The sequence below is a fragment of the Magallana gigas genome, chromosome 1, assembly GCF_963853765.1.
Source record: "Magallana gigas chromosome 1, xbMagGiga1.1, whole genome shotgun sequence".
NCBI classification, from domain to species: domain Eukaryota; kingdom Metazoa; phylum Mollusca; class Bivalvia; order Ostreida; family Ostreidae; genus Magallana; species Magallana gigas.
In genome coordinates, this window is record NC_088853.1 from 66526181 (window position 1) to 66542867 (window position 16687).

At 34.2% G+C, this 16687-nt stretch overlaps 1 protein-coding gene across 1 annotated transcript; it reads right to left on the reverse strand.

The window, feature by feature from the left end:
- Positions 1–1998: 1998 nt before the first annotated feature.
- LOC105325247 (phosphoserine aminotransferase) lies at positions 1999–7965 on the reverse strand. The gene is made up of 9 exons (XM_011424717.4): positions 7808–7965; positions 7241–7301; positions 6875–6944; positions 5778–5983; positions 5229–5401; positions 3964–4133; positions 3142–3270; positions 2683–2820; positions 1999–2273 (listed from the first exon to the last, which is right to left on the reverse strand). Exons 1-9 carry the CDS (start codon positions 7859–7861, stop codon positions 2156–2158), a joined length of 1119 nt encoding a protein of 372 aa, XP_011423019.3. The 5' UTR covers positions 7862–7965; the 3' UTR covers positions 1999–2155.
- Between the last annotated feature and the right edge of the window lie 8722 nt (positions 7966–16687).

Consider the following 16687-nt stretch of genomic DNA (forward strand, 5'->3'; position numbering starts at 1 on the left):
CAAAATATGGAATGTTAAAGTCAAGTTACAAGCGAGATACAGAGGTAAGAATTGGTTGTTATGTAAACAAAGCTCGAGTCTTATAGTTGTTTACAAAAATGTAATGTACTAAGAGAATTACCATTTCGTAAACAAAATGAATTGTTAAAAAACAATTTATCTTCATACAAAAGAAAGATACATTTGATTGAAACTTACACCAATACAACTTTGTATGTAAAAAAAGATAATATTCGATCGATCGAGCTTTGTTTACAAAATAAAGAATTATGAACTCTGTATCTTGCTTATAACATGATATTTGACTTTCAAATTTTGACATATCAGCAAAAACTTCTATATTTATCAGTATAAACATTGAAAATGGAAAAATAAAATTTGAAAATTTTTAGTCAAATCGTGTCCAAGTCCCTTTAAGACTAAATTTCATAAATTTTTCTTCTTCAAAATTGTTACCTCAAACAGCATAGTGCAATAGGGCAGAGGGTAGATCTCGAAGTCATGAGTTCGGATCCTGCTCGGACTCTTAAAATATTACCTTAGTTTCCAAAATTTTTGAACCATTATTTTTTGGTCAAATATTTTTAAAGCTGAAATTCTAAATGGGTGAAAGTATTTTGATTTAAAAATGAATACTTTAAACCACATTTATATTGACAGGTGTCCCATACCACCTTAAATTTACTGTGCAGAACCCTTCCATTGCTATGGTTTTATTATCATTTGATTAACACAAATATTTTGTGGACTTTAGTCTTTAAATAAAGAATTCAAATGTTGACTGAAACAAGATGTCTGACAACATATGCTGTGGACAAGACCAGCATCAACATTTATGCTTTAAAGTGTCATTTTATTCCATCTGCAAAAATTGATGCCCAGAAATACACCCGTTATAAAGTCGCAGTACAGTAAAACACAGTTATAACGAAGTGCCATGGACAGGCAATTTTGCTTCGTTATCAGCGTAATTTATTATATCCATCAAGTTCACAACATATAATAGTCACGAGGAATGAAATTACTTCGTTTTAAGCATCGATTCATTATAAACGTGTTCGCTATAACCTTGTTTAACTGTATATGAAATATAATGAATACAAGCTGTAGATAAAAAAGTTAAAATTCATGGTGTTTTGAACTAAATTTTATTGCTGTTGGTCCTGAACATTTCAGGTACATTTATATGCATTTCAAACAGTTGCCATAGAAACCCAACTGATAAGACAACCTAGTGTATAATGCATCAGTGCACAAAAATTCATATTTGTTCGTTGTATAAAAAATATATTATATTGGTCTATGATAACAACATTATGTTAAATTGACTAATCTAATCTTTAGCACTGAGCCACTGAAATTCATAAAATGTATGCACACACAATTCATTGTCTCTTGACAACTGTCAAGTATACAATTATTTTGCAATACCATAAGACAAGATCAAGAATCAATGAATAACAAACACAAAGATGAACATTTGTATCCATTCTTACACATATGTCATTTTTCATTCAAAAAGTCTCATTTATTACAATTTCACAGATTTACACAAGTACACACATGTAATTCAATCTCACATCACTTTTAACACACACAAACACATACATACAATTTGTAAGAATAAAACCACTTTCAGTATTATCCATAAATGACTAAAACTCTCAGCCTATCTCATAATATAAGCATGATAAATGTATTCATTTGTTTAAAATTGTATTTCAACGTTACAAGACAGAAGTTGATAAAAACACTTAAAGATTATGAAGTGCTAAAATGCCAATATGTTTAAAATAAAATATAAACTAAAAATAAATGATGTTTGTCTTTGGTTAGAGATAATACAAAGTGACGTAAACTTCATGATTTTCACATAGTCTTATACATGGAACACTGCTGGTTGCTTGCATAGCAAAAAAATATGATATGTACATTGTATATGCAAATTCAGAGCCCAAAATGAAGCTCCAATGTTCTACTGTCACACACCCCCTCACATCTAGACATCCATGAAAAAAAAATCCCATGAAGACCTTGACCCCGTTTAACTACTAGGTCAAGGCTGGTCCATCTTCTGGATGACATGCTGCTGCTTTGTTTGGTTTATTGACCTTTTGATCTCAAGGTCAGATGAGGTTATGGTGTATCATTGACCTTAACATGAGGTCACAGTCTTGTGCTGAATGTAGAACTCTTGCATGAAGGAGACTAGAAGGTTGGCTTCTTCTAGAGACAGCGCGTTGTATAGAGAAGCTCGAATTCCTCCGACAGATCTGTATAACACAGGATATACATCAAGATTCACACCAAAAATATTCTGAGAGAGAGAGAGAGATGGACAGAGATGGAGAGAGAGAGAGAGAGAGAGATGGACAGAGATGGACAGAGATGGAGATTGAGAGACAGAGAGAGACAGAGAGAGAGAGACAGAGAGAGAGAGAGAGAGAGAGAGGGAGGATACAATTCAAAACACCAATAATGAATCAATCTGAAAATTCTTGTGAAATGCTATAATTAAATATTGAATCAATGAGCAGTATTAAAGTTTCAAAATTTAATATCAAGCCCAAGGCCTTGGATTTAGAAGGAAATAATACTATTCATAGTAAATCGGCCTTAAAAAGAAATCATTCAAATTTCTTGCACACTCCAAATATGGAAAAACTAAGGTCCCTGACCCACCTATGTCCTTTCAGCTGAATCATTCCCCTTTTGCTGGCCTCCTCTAAAAACTTCTTCTCTAGGGCCTCATCCCCATCTGGGCCCCCGATTCTGAAGGGGACGTTCATTCGACTGCGACAGTGTGGATCAACGGTAGCACTGAATACAAGAAAATACCACATTAACCTGAATGTCATAAATTACATTGATGGCTTTAACCTTTATATATGGTGTAGTAGGGCAACAAGCTACTTGACAATTTTGGCTTAACTCCTTTTTCCAGTTTTATGATTCCGAAAAAAGGATCAATAGATTTAAGCTTTAATTATGTGTTGCTGCAGTTAATTGCAACAAGTGAATTTCTATTTATAGAAAAGAATTCACAATATAGTGCACACATGTAAGTCTAATGAATTCATAAAGTAAACATACATCTGGACTGGTGGATTGTGCGTGCATGTCACAATATTATATACATACTGGTAAAATCCGTTGGACTTCTGGATGGCCTCGTACACAGCTTGGGACTTGAGTTTGGAGTTCTCCTCCATTTTTTCCACACCACCTTCATCCTTCACCCACTGTAGAACAAGTCCCAGAATGTAGATACTGTCAAAACAACAGAAGACAAATTATTCAACATCTCGAAAAACTTTATAACCACTGTTGAACTAGTATAGTCACAGGATGCAGATACTGTCAAAACAACGGAAGACCAGTAAGTCAACACCATATGCATAGAACTTTATGACCAATTTAAGTTATAATCAAAATGTTTTGTTTTTCAGTATTAAGACCAAACATTTCCAAGAACATGTAGAATGCGACAGGCATGTTTTTAATCTTAAATGCAAAATTTGAAAAGGTGAACATAATGAATACTCAAATTAAAAGTTTTTTATTTAAAAATTCTTTAATTCAAATTCAGACGCCAAAATTATGAATCCTTTACCCCATCCCCAATATTATTGGAACTATATGATTGCTTAATATTTTTATAGTATCTCCAAAACGAGATTGGTAGACTAAAAATGAACCCCTAGTATTATGAATATGGTTCCACATTTCCGTCAGGGTCAGTAAGGTATGACACAACTTGCCAGGGAGCTACTGTACAATGATTTCTGCAGACACCTATATGTGGTAGAGTTAGGTATGACATTTCTACTAGCTCTGACTTTATAATGGGTTAACCTTTTAGACTGATCTGCAGACTGCTGATCAGCTTGAAGACCCATGTTCAAACCCCAGCAGAGTCCATATCTATTTCTGTTACATATATACGGTATATATGTGACTTACTTGTATGTGGGGGCTGTGTTGTAGAGGGAGTTGTTTCCGACCTGGATCTTGTAGTCCATGGTTACCGGACACTCCGGTTTGGCCTTGCCCAGGAGATCCTCTCGGATGATGACCAGCGTGACCCCCGCACACCCCATGTTCTTCTGGGCGCCCGCGAAGATCACCCCAAACTGTGGACAACAGATGACATCTTTCAGTGTGAGAATTATCAACAAACGTGTTTTAAGTGTGTCTATTCAACAGGCTCACGTATAGAGGATGTTTAAGTGACATACACAAGTATTAGAGAGTATTCATTCAGGAAAAAAAAAACCAGGCAATTTTTAAGCGATAATGAAAAAAAAAAATTTCAACTGCATAACTGGCATATTTCCCAAGAAGAGCATCTTTCAGGGTTGTCTCTAAAAATTGAAGGAAGAAATAAACAAGTAAAAGGGGAATCTGGGGGTCTAGCTTATAGCTAGATTGTGTTTGAAATGCAATAATGGCCGCATACTGTAAACGTGGAAATTTTGACGATGTGTTAATTTTGACTATGTTGGCGATTTTTATTTTCTCGTCAAAATTTCCACTCGCCAAACTTCACATCATATATATTAATACCATAATTTTTTATTGGCATTATCCCGTTAGGACAAGATCAAAGTTAATGATTCATTTATGTAAATAGCTATAAAAACACGTAATTAGCATTGAAAAAACCCATAAAATCTAAACAAGCATGTTTTAATGGCAATTATCACTCAATCGTCACAACATTCTATAATAACTTTGTGTGCATAATTATCATGCCGTGTTTGACCTAATTTATTACCTCAGGCAATATCGTATAGTGAATAAAAACAAAATGCAAAGAACAATTTTATTCCATCAAATCTGTACAGACTTTTTTTTCAATCAAAGTTAAATTTTATTAATACCAACGCTTGTAAAAGAGTTCGCAAGAAAGATAACTCTAACCCTGGCATTATAAGAAATCAAAGATAGATAACTCTTACTCTTATTCAAAAATTCGTCAAAATTAAAACTCGCCAATTTTCTCTTACTCAAAAATCGTCAAATTTTGAACTCGTCAATATAACCACCTTTACAGTAAGTAATGCATTATAGACATGGGAGTTCCCTGCCCCCATGTCTCAGAGACAACACTGATCTTTACACCTTGGAATAAAATAGCAGAGAAATTGAAGCTCCTGCCATTTAATTCAAAAGAAATTTTTACCCAGTAATGGTGTATATCTCAAATCCAATCATTGACCTCTCACCTTAGACACATCAATTGATCGTGACAAGATATTGGAGGACATGTCGCAGACTAATGGGATGCCGTTCGTGTCCGGAATGTTTTCGAACTCGACGCCGTGGATGGTCTCGTTGGCGCAGTAGTAGACGTATGATGCGTCCGGACTTAGAGTCCACTGGCTCGAGTCTGGGATTGCTGTAATGCAAAAATATCTTAATATGAAAGTTCTGCATTTGCCAGATTGTGATCTCTTGCTCAAACTTTGTTTATAAGGGAAAGGAGTTGCCATGATTGAAAATTCTCAAGTTACCAACATTTTCTAAATTTTTTTTTTTGGGGGGGGGGGGGAAGGGGAGGGGGAAATATACCTAAGTTTAACATGAAATATTATTCTGACCCCCCTGCTAAATTCAAATTTCTTTTAATTATATTATAAATTTATGTCAAAAAGTATGCCTCAGACCCCCCACCTCCCCACCCCCAGAAAATTGCATAACAGTTGGATCCCCCCTGGAAAACTTTTCTGGATCCGCGCATGAAGGGGATTTCCTTTTCTCTGGCAAGCACTTACTTGAATAGGATTCCAGTTTCGGTACGACACGGTTCACTTTCCCGTATTTCTCAGCTTCAATGGCTGCCTTGGCTGACCAGCTTCCTGTGATGATGTAATCTGCTTTGCATTCTGGTCTGAGGTTCATCAGATTGAGGGGGACGGCTGAGAATTGACCGGTCCCTCCTCCTTGTTTGAAGATCACCTTGTAGTTATCAGGGATGTTTCTAAAATTACGCAAATTTTATAAAAAATAAAATCAACTAGACGGGATCAAATTAAAAATATACAATTTCATGAAATTGCCAGGGATGTTCCTACAATTAAACTTTTTTTTTTTATTCAACATGTCCAAAAGTGCAAAATTTTATTCAAGCTGCCTTGAAAATATATAATTATTAAAATTAATAGAATTAATTAAGATCAAAAGCTGAATATTTGATGAATAGCTAGACTTGTATACATTCATCACATTATGTTTTTAGGGGTCCTTGGGATTATACAGAAAACTATGGGGAGTTTGTTTTTGTCAGCTTTTGATCTCTGATCTGCTTCCCCATCTGACTGAACCACACGTACCACTCTCTTGACAAATTGACAAAAAATTATCCAGCTCAAGATATCTGTTTTTATATTCAGCTTTTTGAGAATCTATTTTCCTTTTTAAATCAAATGAATAATGGTATCAAGACAAATGCAATGCACAATTTCAAAAATAAATCCTAAACTGCCATTCCAAATTTTTTCTTCTTATAAAAAGCATTAAGTCAGGAAAAAATGGACAACAAATTATGTTTAGTATTAATCAGTGTAAAGGTTTTTAAATCCCTATCTGTTGAAAAAAAAAAAGAAATTCAAACCCTTCTCCGTCTCTATTTAAATCTGCAAAGTACCTTTTTAAGTCGCAAGAAGGAAGTAAGTCATTTTTCTTAGCTATTTAAACTTTGAAATTGACAAATATATTTCCTACCAATAGAGCAAGAATATATATATCGAGAAAGAAAAACTCAATAATTAAGGCTCACTCCAAAATTTGGGTTTTTCAAAATTGTATTCCAAGATTGGGGCAGAACCGAATGAGCATGAAGGGAGACTGGGTATTTAGATTTGACACTTACAATAACTCCCTCACATTTCTCTCGGCTGTGTTTATAATTTTGGTGAAATCTGCAGATCTGTGGCTAAGTTCTGAAGAAAATAAAACAAAACAAATTAAAAAAAAAACTTTTAATATCGATCCCATGCATAAGAATAAATTATTATATTATTAATCAAAAAATTTATTTTATTAAAGATAAAAATCACTTTCCCAAATTTTCAAAATTCAAAATTTTCAAAAGTAGTTAAGTACATGTATAGAAACATGATAAAAATACTAATTATACTATGCATCAGCTTTATTTAATCAATGTTTACATAATAATTGTTGATACTCAATTAATTAAATACATGCATGGTTAATTGCTCTTTAAAACATTCCTCACCCATGACACTAATCCCTGTGTTATTATAATTGAGCATTTCTTTCTGAGCCGTTTGCAAGACCTGAAAAAAAAATGAAGTTTTTTACATACATCTGTAACATTAGATCACTATTGTATATTTTTATAATCAAAATTATAACTACTTGACAACAGTTTAATGTATTTATAAATATATGCATGTAAATATGTGTATGATGTACCTGTTCATGAAGAAACCTTTAATAAGTTTTAATTACAGTAATTTTTTGTATTGTTTTGTGTGTGTTTGGTTTTTTTTTTAATTAAATTAAAATATTAATAAATATACTCTTTTTTATTTAAAAGATATGTGTGACCTAACAACTTAATTAAAACAAACTTTTCCAAATAAATTTTATATCCAGATTAATAATTCGTTGTTGCTTTTAAAAAGAAATAACATGATTTCTGAAGTTCTAAAAAAAAATGCATCAGACGTGTTCTGCATGTAGGGAAAATTCCCTCAAAGTGACAATAAAAATAGTGATCTACTAACGTTACACATTTTGTGGCCCCTCACCATGCATACAAGAAAATAGTAAATATTACCTTCCTTGGAAGTTTAGAAGGTCCAGCGGAGAAATTGATGACTCGGTCTGTCATGTTTATATTTATCCGATCACTAATATTTCCTCTCTGCAAATTGATTTCAAACGAGTGAGGCAGAGAGAAGGTTGCTTACAGCTTTTATATCATCTGCAAAAGTGTATCTGCAACTTGATTGGTCAGCCTAAAGGTCATCCAATCAGAGTCGACATTTTACCGGGGTCATTTCTCGCTACACGTTACCAGAGGATGATGTTTTTGTTGTTTTTACGCTACATTGAAAATGTGGGTCATCTGAAAATAGTTAAATGTCATGTGTGCAACTGCAATACGAATTATTTGAATCGGTGTCAATCTAAAGTTATATAATGAAACATTACAGCCGAAGCTTACATCCGAGCAGACTACCACCCCCCACCCCCCCACCCCAACCACCACTCTTTTAAAACTACCGATCCTTTGTAACGGAATTTTATAATTCATGAATATTAGACATATTTAATCAAGGAATTTTATTAAGGAATTTTACATGTAGAGAGATATAATTGGCGGCATATTTTGTGCACATGCGTTAAAGACCTTCGATCGATCATTCGCAGACATGAAATTGCAATAAATTCCCTCTGTTGAAGGATGATATCTTAAGCAGCTGTTAAGTGATCGTTATAACATGTATAAGCATGCAACATATTTATATCACATCAATTAATATTGAAGTAATCATATTGCAGCAAACACAATCATTTTAGAATAAAGATTTTAAAGATTATTTTTTTCCAAGAAAGGCACTGCACGGGCTGCAGGCGTCCACATATATGACTTGCAATTTGAAATCGTTGCTTCAAATCAGCGATGTATTAAATACTTGTTGTAATTTTGATGTATATTATTATATTATTTTACTTTGTTATTTTATAGGTATATATGATTATGAAACTTTTTTAGATATAAATGGTGCAGACCCATGGCTTCGATGATCGAGTTAATCCGCGGTGTACATATACATGTATATATATACCGGTTATATAATTAATATCGCATAATTATGTACACACGTATACGTGCCATCTAAAACACAAATTATTGCAATTGCATTACTACTAATACACCTATATTTCAGTCTTCTGTATATTGCGTTACTTACATGCATATATGCAATTTTTGCAATACGAACTGCATATGCATGATTTGCTCTGAAAATTATGCACATTTGAATAAATCTTTGCTTGGTCAGGACTAGGTGCTAACTTTTGAGCATATTTGTATTCGCATCATGCACCAAAGAATTACTTTCAATTGCCCAATATTCTGCTGAAGATGCTAAGTATACACTACAGATGGCAATAGCCAGTTTTTTCCTATTAAACGTACAACGGTAGTCTTACACAGTCTTTAGTGTTGGAACCAAAGCATTGTCCCCAGTCTTTACACAATAATTTTAAGAAGTGTTCCTTCTTCAGTAAAAAAATTCAAACCATTCCCCCTCTCAAAGGTTCTAATATAAGTATGGTCCTGTCGTATCAATTACTGTATACAGGGTTATTTTCGCCCTGTGTAATTTTCACCCTTATAGCTAATTGAATTCGATCGCACAGACAGTTTGCTTTAAGAGAGCTGCATGATTTAAGACATTCATAGGAAGACGCGGCGACATGAATTCGCACGCTGACAACGAGGGCGAATTAGGGGGCGAAAATAAAACGGGGGCGAATATTTCCCTGTATACGGTAATGGATTGGAGTTGTCACTTAGTTTATGTGAGTGCTAGTGGTATACCCAAATACATGTAACGTTATATATAATATAAAGTAAGGAAATATATAAACCCTTTCTCTGTGAAACTTCACGAGTCTGAAGTGGTCCATCTCCTTATTTTAAATGACAATACGGTGTATATAAATCTCGTCAAAACGTTAGCAAATTAACTTTTATACTTATGTGTATAAATTTACTCATGTGCAAATTTGCACACGTACGCAACTTTTTTTTTCGTATAAATGGGGTATAAGAAGTATCATAATAACGATATGTAAATAAATTGAACAAGGTTGAACAGCAGGCATTATTCCTAAACGAGTTGTATATTATGCTTGCGCGGATCTAGACACCCCCCTCCCTTTTGGGAAAATTCAAATTTGCAAAAATATGTATATATATGTTGATATATCCTTGATGAACACAGATATACAAACATTCACAACTTACGTAGATCTAGCCGATCTATGTTATGAAATTTTATATTTCATCCGGGTGTAAATAATTAAATGTTATACACATGTAACGCAAACCCTTGTGCAGGCGCTATTCAATGTATATATTGCAATTGTTTTATCATATTTGTAGTCAATTTAGCGATCGTGGGTAAAAAATTTGTCCAAACTCAAACTGAATAGAAAATTGATGTTTACCCACGGTACTGGTAAAATTGGACTTTTGGGCTGCATAAAAAACATATGCTCCAGATTTACGCATGAACTTTGGAATACACTAACACGTGAGCCATTATTCTCTCTCTCTCTCTCTCTCTCTCAGTATATTTAAGAAAGTAAAATGGAATGTTGGATGTAAATTCCAAACCTGAACATTATCATTATGGTCATAAACGCGGGTTTTTTTCTCTCCGTCGTTGTCATGAATGACACATGCCCCCGGGCCTACGCCATATTTGGAGTACATCCATTGACCTTATTTGGAGCTGATGTTCACGAAGCTTTCACGTGCTTGTAAACTAGGACAGGTGAAAAAATTCTGCGATTCTTTTCGGTCCAACTGATCAAACAAGTTTTTACTAATTTTCAATTTAAATAAAAACATGGTCCTGTATTAATCTTAAACTTTAGAGTGAAATTAAATTAGTAAAGGACTTAATTAAGTATCATATTGGGAACTTCAAAACCATTCAATTCTCTCCCTCTCTTTACCTCAATTTTTTATTATCAGTCTCTCTTTTTCCCTCATTTTACTCTCTCTCTCTCCTCTCTCTCTCCCTCCTCTCTCTCTCTCTCTCTCTCTCTCTCTCTCTCTCTCTCTCTCTCTCTCTCTCTCTCTCTCTCTCTCTCTCTCTCTCTCTCTCTCTCTGTTGTGGAAGCACATTTGTACATTTGTTTATCCTATATGATATTGTTTTTATAGTTCTAACATTTGGATGCTTATAAAATAAATTTAATTTTAAGTTTCCGTTTTGCACGAATACATTATAACGGGTTGTTTGCAGCAGAGGCACAAGGTCCTCTTTTTTTAACCAATAATACTCCTACTATACAAAAGTAATTTATACTAGTAAGTGTATGATATTAATTTTCCTTCCTTCCATATATCCGGCATTTACTTAAAATGATAACAATGGATATTGTTTAACGGAAAAATAAATGTATCAATATTGTATGTATACACATACAAGTCCAGATGCCGTACGCAAGTGCGTCATGTGATAAAGATCGTGTGCATTTTGCGACTTCTCTTCAATCCAAATTTTAATAATAAAGTTCATAAGTTCATGATTATATTAAAAACACTGAAAGATTTAACTTATCTTAAAACTACGAGTATACCACTGTTGATTATATTCATGTCAATTGCACTTATGTAAACTGCCATTTTAAACATTGACCCTTTATTTATGTTGTGTACACATATATTGTATTATATCTTTGTATTGGGAGAGGGCGGTTTAAAGTTATGGAACTTGTGTATTTTGGTAAAAATTTTAAAAATGAATTTGAAAATTTAAAGATAAACTTAATTCAAACATATCTTTTTGATATTTAGATGAATTATTTTTTGTGTGTGCATTCAACATTAATAAATTTATGAACACCCCCCCCCCCCCAAAAAAAAAACAACACTTTTTTGTTTGCCTCATTTCCATGCAAATTTACATTTCTTTCAACATCTGGCCATATTGAACACCGTAAACGAATCTTTGCCTTGCCTTGGCCTCACTTTGAACTGAATTTCCGCCTGCTGCAATCTGTCAACTGAAGGTCGCCTGTCCCATATTAGGACTTTGTAAACAAGCCAGCGTGGATGATGCAACGTCTCGAGTGCATAAACTTTGTGCATCAGACAAAAAATAAATCACTAGGATCATGCTACAAGTATATTTAAAATCTATCTGCCCATTAAAATGTCAGCTTCTTCGTTAAAATTGCCACAAATTACCATATTCAAGTACACGTATGAGTGAACACTGTGCCATATTAGGAATAAACATGGCTTCCATATTTGGAGGAATTTTCCTAATATGGGACAATGGTGTGAACCAATGCAATCAATGAGTGGTGTGAGATTGTATATATATATAAGTATACTGCACAACCCGTTATCGTTTTCAATGTAGTATTATACCATATATGAATAACTTAGCACACAAAATACATGTACATTTTCTTCGCAAGATGTCGATTGCAATTTGTTCAAGAGCCACGTGGGCACGTTCTTAGGACATAATTCCTCCAACTCAAACACATTCTGCACGCAATACAATGAATCTTTTTTTCCTTTAGCTCCTGATTTATTTTTACTTAAGAGAAAACATTAAAAAAAAATCTTCATCAATCATTCAGATAAATATGACTATGAATTTTAATTTGTCACGAGACAAAGTTGTGATCTTGAACACGTGACCAAAGTAGGATAAAATGTCGAAATATACATGAAAAGTAGAAGATACACATCACTAGGCTCAATTTTTCGAGCATTTGATCAATATGCAAATATGAACGTTATCCAATAGTAATAAGAAATAGTTTTAGGACCTATAAGAATATTTTATCTCATCGATCGCCTGACTTGTTCAATACATGTATCCACTTTTGACCAGACGTATCTTGTTCGCTCCGGACTTCATACAAAGGAAATCTCAACGGGATGGAACGTTTTGTTACAAGAATACATGTAATTTATGACAACACCAAATAATTAGACCGTATATATACATCATCACTTTGACATAATCCTTGAAAGCGTTTGCGTAATATTCAGGCCAATGGTCTCCCAATTGTGTAAACAAATATAATGATGACGTGGCGCTATATAACCATTAAAATCATGATGTGAATAACATATAATACCTATTATCATACAATAATATCAAAATCAACGTGTTTTTTTCTTTCAAAGTATAAGAGAACATCAAATTTCTAAAGTGGATTTCTTTGCATATGGTGTACAGCATATAATGAATGGAAACGCCATATTTGGAGGTCACCCATATTAGGAAGTCAAAATTTTCCTAATATGGGAGGATTACCAGAAAATTCTCACGGGGGATTTCGTATGTCGAACTGACTATGAAAACGACATATGATCTTTCAGATCCAAATACCACATTTTATCTTCAGTTTATTTGATTTCTCATCAATATATAATCATATTTCAAATCTGAAGCGATGGTCTGAGCATGTGGCGTTATATGTGTACGGTATGCAATATCGGGGCCACGTTTGTATACAAATTTCCAGGTTGTGTGAGCGGTAAATTCCATAAACTAAATACGCAAGTTTACAGATAGACAACTAAATATACATGGCGCATTTGTTGAAAAATGCAATATTTCTATCTTCATTTATTAAAGAAAACCACATGCACTTTCACAAGGGGATTTGCGTATCAGGTTTGAGGTGTCACAGACATGACATACATATGAATAAGGGCACGTGTACTCGCTACACTCTCGTTGACGTTTTAAAATATTTAAAAAGCCATGCAGGAAAACGTCAGATATTTCGAACTAACCTCTCCTAGACAACCATGGAATAAGGGCAATTAAACGAAGGTTTTCAATAAATTTTACATGTCTCTAAAAAGTGAGGTGGGGCTTAATTGAACCACAGGAGTGCTTAAAAATTGAACATAAGTTATATCTAGAGTACGAGTTTCCTATTTTATCAGAGATACAGGACGTGGCTGAAGGCGAGAGCGACAGCTCGAGCCGGGCCCGCCCTGTATCTCAGATAAAATAGGAAACGAGTATTCTAAATGACTTGTACGTGACTCGACCCCAAATATAAGAAAAAAGGTTATAACACTTTCCCTAATAAAATGACCAATCATAAATTATCATTCCACAGATCACGCAATCAAATGACCAATCAGATATGTTTTATTTAGCTGATCATGCTATCAGACTTTAATTTTGACATAATGCGCCGAAACTTTGAAGAGGATGGACGGAGAGTTTGATCTAAAGTTTGATTTTGATTTGCTCGCCGAACTGGCGCCGATTGACGATCGAATTTCTGGTCAACGAAATAGATGACATTACCCCATCGCAAGGAATGTGAAAACGCCGCAATTGAGGGACTGTTGGAGCTATCTTTAACTCCCGACACGTGGAGCAATGGATGTTGATGGAATAAAAACCGGAGCAATGGACGTAGATTGCACTGGCGTCGGAAGCAAATTGAAAATGGGGGGGGGGGGGAGGGGGCTAGACTAATCCTCAGAATTATTGAAAAACCATAATTCCCAAAATCATGAAATTATACCTTTAGTTCGAAAGAAAAAAATCTTCCCTACCAATACTTTTTCTCAAATCATGGAATTTCTAATCCGGGGGGGGGGGGGGTAATAGGTCTATGACTCCAAGTTCTCCATATTTCACTCTTACAAGTAAAAGGACTATATATGGTATTGGCCTAAAATGGCCCCCTAAAAGGAATATCATTATTTTACTGTAATTCTTTGTTTTCTTTGTACAGATATATATGTGATGTTTTAACTTAATGTTCATTTTGATTCAAGTGCCCACAATTTAGAAATACGGCATTGTTAAGACAGCCTTTTCCCGCCATTTTTGCATTTTAGCATAAAAAAAGCTTGTTTTCAAGAAGATTTTCTTTCAGGAAACATAGAGCGCATGCTTGAACCAACAAAATATTTTAATCAGAGATGTATCTAGCCAAGACTAATAAGTGACAAAAAATTTGTCCTGGTTCAAGCATGCGCTCTATATTTCCCATTCGTAAAAAGATGAGAAAAATGTCAATTTCGACTGATTTTGATTGAATTTTTGAAATAGCGTCACTTCTGACGTCATATACTGCAAGTCAGTGCAAATAAATCAAACAAATATGTGAAAAATATATTTTATATGAACTCTTCTAAATTATAACATAACATTTTATTGTAACCGAAACACTTTAAAAAATGGTGAATTATGGGGGCTAAATTTAACTCTTATCATATATAGTTCTTTAGGAACATTTATACTTCCTGCGAAAAAAAAGTGTGGGGGGGGGGGGGGGGGCGCGATAAGATTCTGTAGCGTACAATAGGAACGAAATTCGGAGAGGAATTTTGATGCGTTCTCTGATGAATAGCCATAAAATGGATCACATTTTGCTGATATAAAAGAATTGTTCCTAGATGGTTCTTCTTTCGGCATTTCAATAAAAGTTTCTTCTAGGAAATTAGAAAAACCAAAGGCGTAATGGTCTTCAGATGACATTTTAAAGTCCAAAACAAAATTTTGTAATTAATTTAGATTCTCCACCATGTAACGTATTCACTATGGAGTTGAATAATAAATACCATTTTTAAAATTTCCAAAATTTATTAAGTCAGAAAATTACATATAAAAGTACAACTCAATTTAACAAAGGTCGGAAATAGAAGAACACACAATTTTCACTCACACACTTTTCATCTGTGACAACTCCGCCTACTTTCACCTAAACTGACCAATAGAATTAATTAAAAAGTTTCAAATAAATTTGCATCAGCAAGCAGAATTTTACAACGCTCACATATTGAAGACAGGAAACCGTAATTCTAACCATGAATAAATCAAAGAAACGTACTATTTCTCAGATCTGACCATTAATTTGACAATAATAAAGGATTATGACATTGATACCAAGATTCAGGGAAGGAAGATGTCAAGATGAAATTACTAACATATGTGAATGCAACTTTCCGTAGTTCAGAGAAAACTAATTATTTTCCATTTACAAATTTAGAATTTCCAAAATGAAAAGCCAGAATAATAATATAGTACAGATGTTACAAATTATAATGAATAATTTTTGTCATTTATAAACCCTATTACACATAAACATGACACCCCAAATCAACTACCGGTAACTGCATGGACCCAAATATTCAAAGAGTAGACCTTGAGTAAACCCCAAAAGTAAACCCAGGGTTTAGTTGGGATATACTCTCGTACGTGTTAGGTTGGGTCTGATCAGTACTGTAGGTGCCTGAGTTAAATGAATTATTATGGGTGTTGTATTAGGAAAGGAGGAATGAGCATATAAATACAATGAAAATATACGGATGGACCGGGAACCAAACCTGGGACCCTGCAAAACTCTAGTCAGGAACCAGCCCTACCACTGATATACCAAGGCCGATGTCCATGGTCCATATAGCCCCCCCCCCCCCCCCCCCCCCCCCCCCGTACCACACTACAGTATTACTTATATATATGCATTGCTAACTTATTGTACAAACTATCCAAAGTCAGATAAGTTAATTAAATTTAAAAGTGAAACTATCCTTTTGCAGTATTTTTCCAATGCATAGATTTAAAATGAAAGGGTCAGGAGGGTCTTGAACTTCAAGAAAATTAAAACATACGATATTAAATCAGTTAGTAAAGTTACCAAAAAACAGTCACTGGACACTCTCCTCTACCCTAACAAACGTAACCACATACTCAGTCCACTCTGGCAAACATCAGCAGACATTGTTTCTCTACCCTACCCACTTTTCTGGATCAGCTCATAAGTTCCGCTGCACTTGGTACGTTCTCCTTCCATCAAATTGTCCAAATTCAGATTCATTACAATCCAGGCACAATTGACTTATTGACTTATTCAGAACTCACGCCAGTCTGATAAACTGTCAGTATTAATAATATCACAACAACAAAGTGAC

Excerpts from the sequence above, each read along its gene's own strand:
- LOC105325247 (XM_011424717.4), bottom strand. The coding sequence starts at position 7,861 with ATGACAGACCGAGTCATCAATTTCTCCGCTGGACCTTCTAAACTTCCA. Across the intron at positions 7,302-7,807 it reads CTTCTAAACTTCCAAGGAAG|GTCTTGCAAACGGCTCAGAA; the intron begins GTAATATTTACT and ends TTTTTTTTTCAG. Across the intron at positions 2,274-2,682 it reads ATTCAGCTGAAAGGACATAG|ATCTGTCGGAGGAATTCGAG; the intron begins GTGGGTCAGGGA and ends TGTGTTATACAG.